The following is a 13,939-nucleotide window of genomic DNA, read 5'->3' as shown; positions in this document are numbered from 1 at the left end:
ACACAAACATTTACAATTACTAAACTAGGACAAAAATTAATTATTTTTGAATGTCTGCATGAGTAAAGTCAGCATGGATTTCTTAAAGACAAATTGTTGTTTGACTAACTTAAACCAGGACAAATTTAATTAGCATTTTGGAAAGTATGCACTAAAAAGTCAGCATGGATTTCTCGAAGACAAACAGTTAATAGACTAACTTGATCAGGTTTTTTGTTCAACAGAAGTACCACATATATATTGGACCACTTAGCAAAGTTAAAGTTCATATCATTACAGGGAAAGAACAAGATAGTGGAATTAATTACATCGCTCTCCAAAGAGCAGGTATAGGCCCAATGGGTTTAAGGGCCTTTTTACCAAATAGTTATGGGAAATCTTGTGCCCTTCCTTGTGGTCGATCAGCATTTAATCAGGTAGCAGGCATCTGGACTTCATCAGGGGAGGCAGAAATTTTGTCAGCTGTGTGGCAATCCATTACAAGCCACAATCAAGCTTAGTGAGCAATATTTCCAACTCCAATTCTCTTCCCACACTGAATGGTGCACTTATGGAATACTTTCATCTGTTTCCAGGTAATTCCCAGAACAGGTCACTTGTCTGTTGCCAGCGCCTGAAAGCTCAGGATGTCAAACCACAGTATGGCTGACCAGGAGTCTCTCCCACTCTCTCCACCAGCTACTGGGAAACTAAATACAGCAAAGAAACAGGCTATTCAGCCCTCCAGGTCCGTGTCAATCATGATGCCCTAAAAGAAAAACCTTTTGTCCCTACTTGGACCATATCCCTTTATTCACGTACCCATCCAGATGCCTTTTAAACTTTGCTGATGTGCCTGCTTCCACCATCTCCTCTGGCAGTGTGGTCCCAGGCACTCACCACTCTGCATGAAAACCATTCCCCCTCTCATGTTTGGAAGGATTTGAAGGTTTGTACACCTGTTGACAACATTATGAATGCACCTTCCTCAGCCATCAATTCCTGGGAATGGGATACGAACCCAGAGCTTCTGGCTCAGAGGCAGGGATAGTTCCCATTGTGCCAAAAGACAAGTGAGCACTATAGAAAACATAAATCATTTGGACAGTCTCAGGTTGGCTGTAACTGAGGCACATTAATAAGATGTACATAAACAGGTGTAGGGATTTAGATTAATTTCCTTAGTTTACACTTTATTTCCATCACATTATTGAAACTCAAGACATATAATCAAGACAATCTATTCACTATTCAGTTGCTTGTGTTTAAAGTTAATTGCATTACAGCAATTTTGAATGAAATACATTTATTTCAAAATCTTCAAAACAAACATTAACAGTAACTGCAATGCAGCCTTCAAAAATAGAGGGGATTACACACCATCAGTCCAATAATAGCAAACACATTTTTATTTTCTTCTTAAAACCATGGTTGCATTCTCTGGAGTTGTGAAAGCAAAATTCTAAATCTGGAAACTATAACATAAAAGCTTAAGTGAAGTGGATATCAACAAAAACAAAAGCATCCAATCAACTTCAACTATATCCATGTTAACACAAGTTCCAAGCAGCGAAAAAACCTCCATTCACTGGATTGATACTCAAATGGCACAAAAGTGTTCATGGTTATGTAATCTAATGCACAAAGGTATATGGAAAGACAGCAACTTGCAGGAAAAATGGGAAAGAATGGATAGATTACATATGACTGATAGATGTTATTGGATCATTTCATTCATTAAAAATCAATACATTTTGGCTCTGCTCCTGATCTGTGATTGTGCTCGTGTTACAGAAGTCCCTCTTCATAATAATTTCAAGAGCATTGACGCTTTTTGTGGTGCTCAAAAAGCAGTGTAATGGATTTACTGGACTCTGAAGAAACTAGTCCCCATCCATTACAAAATCAATGAGGTCTCCAAATTTAGGTACATAGATTTTCATAATCTTGATTAGACATCACGGTGCACTTTTTAAAAAAAATTCAGTTAACAGAAAAGCATCTCTTTAAGGTTTTATGATTTACGAAAAATATTACTGCTCGAGAATCTTATGGTAATAGGAGCAGAACAATGTCACAAGCAATGGATTATTCTGATGTGTGGATTTTGAGAAGCAGGCACAGGAGTAGATTTTCAGCATTTTTCAAATCTTATTGTTAATGTAAAATAAAATTAGGCATTTAATTTTAATAGAAAATATCCTGTTTTGAGGCCAAGAATATTAAATACCATTCTAAATCAGGATATTAGCATTTATGAATCAAAGCAGCAACTGCAGACTCCAATTAAACAGCAAATGTTACCTCCTTATTAATCATCTGTTCACCACACGTTTGTCGCAGTTGTTTGGAGCTTAGATAATGTGCCAGTCTATTCCACTGGGCATTTACTGTAGGATGCCCAGGTATTCTGGAAGTGCATTTTTCTTGGTAGGGTGGTGCAGTTTTTACATTTTATGCACACTATAGCATCAGAAGTCACATTTTAAGCAATGAAGTGTGTCTGAGGAGTGATGAGGTCAATTTTGTGATCTGTAGGGTTGGCAGAAGCTTCATATGTACAAAGCGTCACTTCATGTCTGTGGCCCTGTCACAAAAAGGAAAATTTCATTTTGTGTTACTCAGTTCTAGCAGAGGATTATTTTCTTATTTATTTTGTTTAAAAATATAATTTCTTTCTGTCCATCAAGGGACTGATGTCAGTGACATGGAAGACAAACTATTTAAAGTATTGCTTTCAAGTATTTAGGTAAAACACAAATTGTATTACACAGAGAAACCATTTAATTTAGCTGAATAATATGCATTTACAATGGCTAATACATCCATGAAATATTTTCATTTTGCACCCAAATACCTTAATGCTCTGTGTAAATAAATACTATCAATTTAGAGGCACACTATGGGACTGTTCTGTGTTCTAGACAAAATAGGAACTGAGTTGAGAAAATTTTCAACTTCGTTGAAGTGGTTTAGATTCAAAGCTTAAGCCTCAAAAGAATTAAACCAACATTTTACCCAATTTACACCTCTGCTTCAAAAAACAATTTTAATTCTTCAAATGCTGGAGGTGGTATGGTGCTGACTGCAATGTTGTTTTAATTAAAAATAAAATTACCACCCCCCATAACCATGTTCTATAACCCTTTCTTTTGATCTTCTTTAAAAACCACTTTTGCAACTGAACATTTGGCCACACCCCCTGAAATCTTTATATTTGACTTAGTGTCCATTTGTTGTTTTGTGCCCATGACATGTCCTGGGATGTTATACAAGTGGAAATGGAAATTGAACAGCAAGATGCTACATTTGCCCCCCTGTGATGTGTTCTGCATTAATCACCAGCTGCTGACACACAGACACATGCCAAACTGCTAGTTAGTTAAAAAGTAGTAAAAATAAATCTGCAAGTGAGTTTGGTGGCTAAATGCATCAAACAATGTCCTGAGTCAGATGCCTGCTTTGCATTCAATTTATGTCAAGTGATGTTCTAATTAGCCTTAGTACCTCTGGCTAAGGAATAGAACAAACCATGGTGTTTTAAAAGTTCTCATTGTTGATTATTACTCAGTCATGGATCTGCAGAATGGACCTTAAGGTGACAACAGGAACTGGATCAACTCTGATGTCCTTAGGATTAAAAAGTAAATAGTTCACCAACATTGCCTCTCCTCAACTCATTTACAGACGGCCATGTCATGAGGGTACCAGAAGGATACTGAAGCCTGTGGAAATTAATCCAACTATAAATCACTTCAAGAGAAGAAGGGTAAAAGGAACGAGAAATAACTTTTCACTGCCAGATTTCCAGGAGTTGAAGCAGGATTATTCACTGATTCACATGGAAATTATCCAGTGTATTTCATTTGATCACAAGCCTTGCATACTTCAAAATACTGCAGGGTAATATATACAACAAGCCCTAGTGAAATTACATATTATTTCACTGAAAATATCAAGTGTTTTTCCAAGGCTGTCAATCTCAAAGTGACATTAGTATTTGCTATGCAATATCACTAAGGTGCAAGATAAAAACAAGATGTAAACTCATGCCAGTGAATGCTTTATAACTTTTCAAAACTATTTTTAATATTTTTCAGTCTCACCTCTGACCATTCCCCTCGCAATCCTACATAATAGATTTTTGTAATCTCTGCACCAAAATTCTTGGTGATGTGAATGGAAAGATGGTGAACATTGGAGAAACGAGCTATCCTAAAAAGAAACAAAACATACAAGTGGAAATATTAAAAAGTATTGAACCTGCTGTAGTTACTAATTAGGGTATAAGTAATGCAATATACTATTTTCAACATGTAATAGTGCACAATTATAAAGTCGTCTCAATTGAATTGTACAACTTTAAAATACCAATAGGATATATGTTGATGGCTTTTGCAAATGTAAAAGAATAATTATGCCTATTTTAGCAATTTTGATTACATTATTCAATACACTTGCTAAGTGCCTGTACAGAGTATGACAGCAAAATAATTTGGCTGGCCTGCAAGGAACAATGTAGGAGATAGGAATGTTTTGGACGCACAGCTTTCTGAAAGTGATGCATCTTTGGCCGCCTTTGATGGCGAACAGCTGGTTACCAATGCAGCTTTTGGAGGTGCTGGTTAAAACCATCTACTTTGTCGGTGTGTTGCTTCTGGAAGCAGGAACACTGCACTACTTACATTTACCTTTTGTCACTTTGGACTGGTCATCAGTATCAAACTATAAACAAATGGGCAAGGACTGAACTTCAACTTGTACTGAATTTTCAACAGGTTTTTTTTATTGCTGTAGTGACCATGTTGTGACTAAATTAATTACACCCTCAGTATATGAGAGAACTTTCATCCAAGCAGTCTGGATCTGAACCCAAGTTCCAAAGGATCAGCGTGCTAACCCATACTATATATATATATACACACACACACACTCCTACCAAAGCAATATTGGCAAAATTATGCAACAGTTTTTGAGATAACCAGATCTGCTAAACATAGTTCCAAAATATATTAACATCCAGCAAATTCTGGAAGATTACTGTGATTATTCTATTACAATCTGTCAAGCAAAACCAGAATTTAATAAATAATCTCCTATGGACCATTATTTATTAACTTCCAATAACAAGCATTTAATTTCAGTTCCACATTATAGAATTCCTATAGTACAGAAGGTGGTCATTCGGCCCATTGAGTCTACACCGACTCTCCAACAGAGTATCTTACTATCACACCACCCTGCTCTATCCAATGGCTAATCCATCTAACCTACTCATCTTGGGAAACTAAGAAGCAATTTACTATGGCCGACTGATCTAACCATTGGACTGTGGGAGGAAATCGGAGCACCCAGAGGAAACCCACGCAGACTCAGGAGAAAGTGCAAACTCCATGGATAACCACCCAAGGCCGGAACTGAACACAAGTCCCTAGTATTGTGAGGCAGCAGTGCTAACCATTGCCGCCATGCCGCCCTTGATTACCAATTCAAGACATTTCAGGGGTTGGGGTAGGGATGGTGAAGTAGGGTAATAGTATAAAAGCCCCTTATTTTAAATTTACTATAACAGTAGACAGGGTAAGGTAAAGATTACAAGGTGCCTTAGAAGGATTCACTATTGCCTAATACAATATGCAAAGGTATTGTCTGTATAACCACAAATTTAACCAATTATGAAATTAAACTGTATTCCTGATGTGCTATGGAAACCTTCACTAATGGATGATCTAACTGCTCAGCTTGATGGGAAATAGACAGTAATAGACAGACCAAATTCTTTTGAGACAATGGAGTAGCAAGAGCAATTCTCCTCCACCTTGAGTCAAGCAGCTGCAAGTTAATCAAGGCTTTGGAATAAATGGGAATGCATTAGCTCATGGTTAGAGGTTGGTAATGGGACCAGACATCAGCAATAAATTTGACTCTGCTTACCAATTAAAATTTGCAGGTGATAGCAATATCCTTGCATCTACCAGATTTATATAGTTAGATTTCCTAGTAACAAGGAAAGAACTTTCAGGTGCAATGGACTAAGGAACTCCTAATCTTGCTGATAGGTAGAGTGTTACTAGCTAACGTAATAATATACAATATGGCAATTGGACCCTCCAGTTTGAGTGACAACCTGGGCAGGAAATAAAAATGTTCAGAAGAGTTTATTAATCTCACACTTGTACTGTAATGTCAGAAAGGGTAGCTGGTGCTTGCTGACTATCTTTTCTCCTTCTTTTCACTCTAACTACATGGTGTCTTTCGTGGCTCCTCCTCTCACAGGTGGAGTGAGAACTGATCTTCAACACTGGTGCAAAACAGGACTGTATAAACTGATAGCCAACTTTTACAATGCTTGATTTTTCTCAATTAGAAAAATGGATTTGGTGTAAAACAGGCTAGCAATTCGTCGAACGTGTTTCAAATTACTGGTGAAGAGCACTTTCACTTTTTTTAAAAATGCACAACAAAAATGGACATACTTTGTGGTATATTCCAACTCCCCTGTGAGATCTCGGCTAAGCGGAAACACTTGATCAGGTTCCCTACCCGTGTCATCAAATGACATATGTGGGATGTTCTTGTACCTGATGGAAAGAAAAGAATTGATTAGTATATTCTATATCACTTGCAGAAAATTTGCAAGTGTATAAACATTAGGAAAGATAACATTTCCAGATTCATTTCTTTATTTTTCTTCCTTCTGTCACAATGAATTACATTAATCTGTAATCTCACTGGCTAAGCATATACTGAACTGTTTAAAAAGGAAAAATGACTTAAGATACTGACTAAAGAAGGCTGCCACAAGTCACCTAACAACTGGTACTGTAAGTTGGCCAGTTCCACAGTGAATTGCAATTCAGACGTGCCCAGACAACTTCATGAAATTTCACACCAGATGTTCAAGAACTACTTTGAAAGGATTTAGTGAAAAATGTACCAGACTTAATATTTCTGAAAGACTATGCTCCAATGAAACAAAGTCTGCTAGAACCCTTTGGCATCGAGATAACTGGGGGGGATATTCACACTGGCAGGATTTTCAGATCGCATTACTGTGCACTCCCTCATGCTGGTTTCATGGTGGCATGGGTGACATCAATGGGAAATTCCATTGACAGTGACAGGACCAAAGAACCCCGTCACTATTAAATACACACAGCTGAGAAAATTTCTAATACAGCAAGGAAGCTGCAAACAATGTAAATAGTCTAGAAAAGCTGCCAATGAATCATTAAGGATCTCCCTTTTCTCCTCTCCCAAGATAAAATCCTATCTCTTGCAGTTTAGAAATCCAGCACAGAGTTAGTGGATTTTCCACCAAAATGAAACTGGAGTGCAAAGTTCATTTACTTCTGGAACAGACTAAAAATAACTTGTTTCCAGCAACTTTAATTATAGAGGCGTCAACTCAACTCCTGGAATATTTAAGGAACTTTGCCACAGTCACAATGCCCAGTCAATGATTCAAACAGTGAGCTCTCAAGTTTCTGACCTTTCAGCATTAAATAATTTGGCAAAGAAATTACTTACTGTATATAACTCGTAAACATTGCAAGCGTGTCTGTGTGCAAAGGTGGGTTGCAAAAGTGCGAGAAGAATAGCTTTACGTTTTTAAGTATTTTGCTACCTCTACTTGGGTGGATTTTTAATCTAAAAACAAATTTTTATTTTAAACCTCAAATGTCTGTCAGATTTGTTACTTTGCAATCAGTACGTAAATAGTTAAACAAGACATTGGGTAAAATTCTTCCATCCTTCTAAATTCAAGAAAACTCCATTCTGGTCAGACTTAGGGTGTTAACAGAAGGGAATCAAATTGTAACCCTCCTCATATTCACAGAAAGCCAGCTTCCTTCATCTTGTGCTTATAACTAGCTACATTGTGGTACAACATTAATTATGATTTAATCAGTTGGCAATGTGTTTGCTGCAAGTCATGAGGATACAATTACATGTAGCTCTATTATAATCCTCTCTGAATACAACACAGACAGACTAAAAACGTTCTCAGCTAGTGTAAAAAAAACAGGAGCAGTAGACCATATAGCACATCAAACCTGCTCAGACACTCAATACAGCCAACCCTGGCTGATCTATGGCTTTCTCACCACTCCTATATTCTTTGATTCCCTGTGAGACCAATTATCTGTCTATCTCAGCATAAATTTATTCAGTAATGGAATATCACAATCCTCTGGGGAAGACAATTCCTAAGAAACTACTACTATATTTTCCATCTGAACTAACATCCAAGAAAATCAAACTTGTCACAATGTATTTATAATTTACCTCATTCCACTGGATCACCTGCTGCCCTGCACAGGCTTCCCTCTTTGTACTTCCACAGCCCCCAACACTACAACCACACAGTGTGTTCTGCTACACTCTCCAGCTGGACAGCTTGTCCCATGTTGTGGAAAGTCATGTTTCTGGTCATAACCAAGAAATACTTGTATGTTGCACAAGGGTTACTGCATCTTTACTGTCATTGTTAAAGTTCAAACTTGAAGACCAACCTAAGGAATTTCATCCTAGTCTGAAGAAAAAGCATTCCTAGTAAACTGGTTTCAAGTTCAAGTGTTCACTGAATGAAGGAAATCACATTAAGACACATGTTACACTTATGCCACAATTGCCAAGTTTACAATATACATTCAGTATGCACTTTGGAAACTTCTCTTGCTCTGTATTGAAAAACTGTTATTAAATCTTTTGGGTCTAAACAGACTTAATAGCCTTTATTTTCCCCTCTCTTTGCACATTTCACTGCTTATATCCCTGACTGTACCTGCTCTCCTTTGCCACTGTGGCACCCAAGGATCTCCACCCCATATATTGCAGATCATAATTCAACTAGTGAAGATAAATAATTGGGGCCCTTCCAGGGTTGCCAACAACCCAAGAACATTTCTTTGGGAACAAGCAAGTATTTTTATATAGCACTTCCTACAGAATATTAAATAAGGTGCAGAGTCTACAGCAAAATAAATGATCAGTGGAAAGGCTAGGCTTGATGGGTTGAATGGTTTCTTGTGTACATATAACGTCAGTCATTCACTAAGCATGAAGTGTTTATGTGGGGACACAATGTTGAATACATTTTTGTGATTCAGTGTTGCAGGTCGGTAAATTATTCAGATCCACCATTTTTAATCCCCACAACAGCTCAAGTTAAATGCTTTCAAAATACAGCATTCATTAGCAATTTGTCACAGTATACAAAAAATCTCCCACTGGTTCATTGGGGTTGCATATTTGTAAAGGCTGGGATAATTTTAGTTAGGCTAACAATCACTTTTAGAGCATTCAACAGTTTAGTTAATCAGTAAAAATATAGCTTTCAATTAGATGATTACGTCCAAAGACATGTACACATATAACTCTCACCTAGAACCATCTAAAGATTGAAAGTTTCATAGCAAAGGCATAGGAACCTATTCCATAGTTAAATACAATTCCAGTTTTTAAATGGATATATTTTAATGAAGTTAAATAGCTTAAAATAAAACGTTCTTTCACTTACAATCTCATTTCTGATGGATGGCTGTCATCATCTTCCCCCATTATTATTATTCCTTTCAGCTTCACATTGCCTGTGAAACTGAAACAAGATGAACAGTAATTATCATCTTACACACCTCCCCTGATCTAGGGCTTTATTCTGGTATGTGCAGCAGACCTCCTCCATAACTCACTTTAAGCAAACAAGTATGTTTCAAACAAATTGAGTCTGAAACAAATCTTAGATCCATCACTTGGCAGATCGGTTCAGCCTTGCGCTCCTTGAATCTCGTGACTGGCTCCCTATCCTCAGTGCTCCACCCTGTCCTCTCCTCTAGAACTCACTCTATTGCTGCTTTCAGTGAAGCTTTGTCCAAACCTTGCTGGTCCCATATTTTTTCTTCTGTTCAAAGCATTGTAAATTCCAACTTAAGAAATGCCAATTGTATGTATTCTGTACAATAAAAGCTGGCAAGTGAGACTCAGGCTCCAATTCAGCTTTTTCATTCTGTACAAATTCATGAACTGGTCAGACTTTTCATGGGGTTGGATTTAATGCAGCTCACTATGTTGGGAACTAAGAAATCCTAGCCTGCTTGGAGGCCCTTCATCAACTTTCCACTGGGAGGAGAATCTCCCTTTATTAGGCACAGGACAAATGAAACAGATGTGGAATCCTTGACGAGTGGTGGTGGGATGTCAATTAGACTCATTTAAGAGCCTATTGACACCCATTATCTCACCACAATTTAGTGATGCCTTGGGGATTTAACAGGAGGCACACAGCTTTCCTACACCTTTGAAAGTCCATCCAGCAAAGCCTGTCAGGCTTTACCAGCGGCTTCTGGGGATGGCATTCCCTCTTTATCAAGAGCCCTGAGCCCAATTGAGGGATCTGACATCAGGAAGGAGAAGAGCCACTGAAAGGCATGCCCTGCTCTTGCCTCAAAGACCTATTGCCCCATCCCTCATCTCACGCTTGCTCACTTTTGGTCTCAGGTCCCATGATGTTTCTGGGCATCTGGTGGGAGGCAGTGGCATACCAATTGTCACTCAACTAGTAATTCAGGGTGAGATCTGGGGACCACAGCAGATGACGAAGTGTGAATTCAATAAAAACAAATCTGTAATTAAATGCCTTGTGATGACAAAACTATTGTTGATTGTGGTTAAAAACACAACTGGTTCACTAATGTCCTTTAGGGAAGGAAATCTGCAATCCTTACCTGATCTGGCCTACTTGTGACTCCAGATCCACAACAATGTGGTTGACTCTCAAAATGCCATCTGAAATGGAGGGCAGTAAGGGACAGGCAAATAAATGCTAGCCCAGCCAGTTATGGTGAAATTAAAGTGATGGACACAAAATGGACTCTGGGAAGGGACATTAAAAGGCACTGACTTTGGGCACAGACAGTTCACAAAGAGTTAAAACCAGCAATATCTGAATTGTTGCAGGAAGCTGGTCAGACCTGGGGCACTTTAAGACTTGAGATAAGAGCAGATGCAGAACAATGAGTTTGATAATAAGATCAGCCACTGATGGGGACATAAATACATAAATGTATATATCAAAACCAGACATTGATAGAGGGCATAACTGCATAAATGTATCCATTCTATGTACAATGATATATTAACTGTCCGTACCAGTCTGCTTGTAATGATGTGTTAACCGTCGATGTCTGTATCTGCCTACTCAACTTGTAGCGATGTGTTAATAGCTAATGTCCAAACTATCTGTCTAAAAGGTATAAAGATGCTCAACTACCATTGCGTAGTTGAGAGGTAGCTGTCAAGTACTGCGGAGTACCAGTGCTTTCTCTCAAAGCTTTGTCCGAAATAAAACTATTTTGTTGAACCTCCAAGTCAGACTCATAAGTGGTATATTTCCCAGTGATGCTCACATCGTGTGAAATAAAAAACTGCCAGCCCTTAGCAGACGGGATGTCCGGTACAAGAGATCTCAATTGCAGAGGAGGCTCAAGTGCTATTGATTGTATTGGGCCTCCACAACAAACAGATAAGAGTTCCCTCCCACCAGTGGGCAAGGCCCCCATTGGCCCCGCAAGATGCAGCCAATGATATTTAACTACAGATCAAGGGTTTATTTCCAATGAAATTTAATAGTGACACCGAGTGACAAACACGTTATATTTCAATGAACAGTTATGGAATTTAATTTTTCACAAAAGGCACTGAATCTAGAACATAAAAAAAACTTAAATCTTCCCAAGACCTCAGTTAAAGAGTGTAGTGTGCCATTTTGCGCTCTACACATAGGAAAAATAAAGCAGTTTTAGAAAGTGAATAACCAAGATAAGGATGTTGCCTGGTTTGAAAAAATACAAACATAAAGAAAGGCTTGAAAAATTTGGCATTTTACATTAGAACATTGCAGTTGCAATGAATTAACAGAAATGTTTATGAAGTAATGAGGGTTCAAGAGCATGAGGTGATTGCTAAAATTTAGAATACAGCACAGGAAAAAGTCTCATCATGGAGTTACAAGACAGATCACCTGCTGAATTGCATAAGTCATGACAACATTCAAGGTTAAATTGGATGACGAAAAATTATTTTACAAATATCCTAAAGATCCAGTCACAGCATTAACAAAGCTTGCATTCAGCTTGCTTACAGCTGTTGTGCAGTTGGAGAAATCAGAGATTCAGCGTATCTTCAAATTTTTGACATAAACCCAGAAAGCAAAAACAAACTTTTTTTTATAAATTAGAAACAGAAAGCTTAGCACTAATTTGTTATTATCCTGTGGATCTCACATACTTGTGAGTGTACATGTGCCTTTCATATACATATGTTTCAACGGGGTGGCACAATTACATTTAGAGGGTTCTTTTTAATATGATACTTACGGAATATTAAATAGTAATTCCTCATCGTCATCACTTTCTACAAACTGCAATAGAGAAACATACCAGACACTGGTAAGGTCAGCTACATGAAATGGCATTGTCATTTATTCAAGATTTTCTGGATCCAATACGCCTGCATTGCTAATTGACCAATTCCTGTATTTTTTCAAACACAATATACATAGTCAATTTGGCACTTTAAGTTTTGCATCTTTAATCATCCATTTACTTTTTATCCAGCTTGCACCAAATATATTCCTGATCTGCACATGAAATTAAATAGACAGGCATTTTTACTCATTTTTTTTTGCCTAGCCGACCTGCAGAAACAGCTTAAAATACATTATCAGGTGCAAAGTTTGTCATTTGACTTTACATAAAATTGTACTCAGCAAATTTAACATAGCGTTACTCACTATTCACTTAAGAATTTTTTGCAACAACTAAAAATCATTATCATGCCTCCATGTAACTGTTGAGATGCTAAGATGCAAATACAGATTTCAATGAGATCTACAAAATTTCTGAATATTTTGTTTCCCACATGAAATTTTTTTTTTTAAAATTTTCCTCTCTGAAGACAATTGCTTAGCATTCACCAACACTGCTAGTGCTATGAATAACATTATTGTCTAGTCTGTCATTGCTGCAGTACTGTTAATCCACAGTATGTATACTGTGCTGTCTGCATGAACTAATCATTGGAGAACTGTAACTATCTTGTAGGCTTTACATATTTCTATCCACTGCTGTAACTCAATTATAATCAAACTACTATGGAATTAAAAAAGGAAAATAGACCATTTAGCTGCAACCAAAGCATCACATTGCACCACAACACTGGCATACTCAACCCAACTAACCCTCTAAACTAATCTGGGGAACGGTGCCAAAGCTGAGTGAGCTATCCTGCAGACAAGCCATGCAATGGTCTGACATTGGTATGATTTTTAAAAATATGATTATTAGCCAATTCTCTTCAGCTGTATGACAGACAGCAATCCAGAACAAACCCAGCAAACTTGTGGACACAGTAGCATTCACTCAGGGAATGATTCCTTTTGACAACAGTCTTAAAATTATCGAGTTAAATTCTACTCTGATGGTTCATGATGTGATCACAATCAGGTGGCATCCTCATGATCGCTTCTAGGCAATGATTCTTCTGCAAAATACATTAGAGGTTTAGCTTAATTTTATCCCGAATGACAGGACTTACTGTGAATCTCTGGACTCGATCCCAGGCCCCTCCCTCTGGCTCTACAGTCAGCAATTTGCACCGAGTAATATGTGTCCCTGTAACTCAGTATTTGAAGCCTCTCTCTCTCTTCTCCCACCCACCCTGCATGTCTGAAGACTGACACTGCTGGCCACACCTTGCTTCGGTCCAGTCTCTCCTCCCACGGCTTGAAGACCAGTTTTCCGGAGCCCTCACTCGCCTCGTTCAGACACTCCAGCCTCTCCTGGTCGATTTTCCGAAACAGGCCATACTCCAGGCCCCTCTCGGCAGGCTCCTGGTGCGCCTCGCACTCACACGGTCCGTGCCCATGGCTGTGTCCAGACATCTTAGCTGCAGCCTGTTG

The 13,939-nt window shown here is 38.2% G+C and overlaps 1 protein-coding gene across 1 annotated transcript; it reads right to left on the bottom strand.

The window, feature by feature from the left end:
* Window positions 1-1,151: 1,151 nt before the first annotated feature.
* On the bottom strand, window positions 1,152-13,939 carry pithd1 (PITH (C-terminal proteasome-interacting domain of thioredoxin-like) domain containing 1). The gene is made up of 6 exons (XM_080211484.1): window positions 13,733-13,939; window positions 12,357-12,400; window positions 9,503-9,580; window positions 6,456-6,560; window positions 4,086-4,194; window positions 1,152-2,566 (listed from the first exon to the last, which is right to left on the bottom strand). The coding sequence occupies exons 1-6, from the start codon at window positions 13,919-13,921 to the stop codon at window positions 2,465-2,467; spliced, it is 627 nt and encodes a 208-aa protein (XP_080067610.1). The 5' UTR covers window positions 13,922-13,939; the 3' UTR covers window positions 1,152-2,464.

This window comes from Carcharhinus amblyrhynchos, chromosome 24 (assembly GCF_965287045.1).
Source record: "Carcharhinus amblyrhynchos chromosome 24, sCarAmb.v2.hapA, whole genome shotgun sequence".
Taxonomy (NCBI): Eukaryota; Metazoa; Chordata; class Chondrichthyes; order Carcharhiniformes; family Carcharhinidae; genus Carcharhinus; species Carcharhinus amblyrhynchos.
The sequence above is the reverse complement of the archived record's forward strand: the minus strand, read 5'-3'. Positions and strand labels throughout refer to the sequence as shown.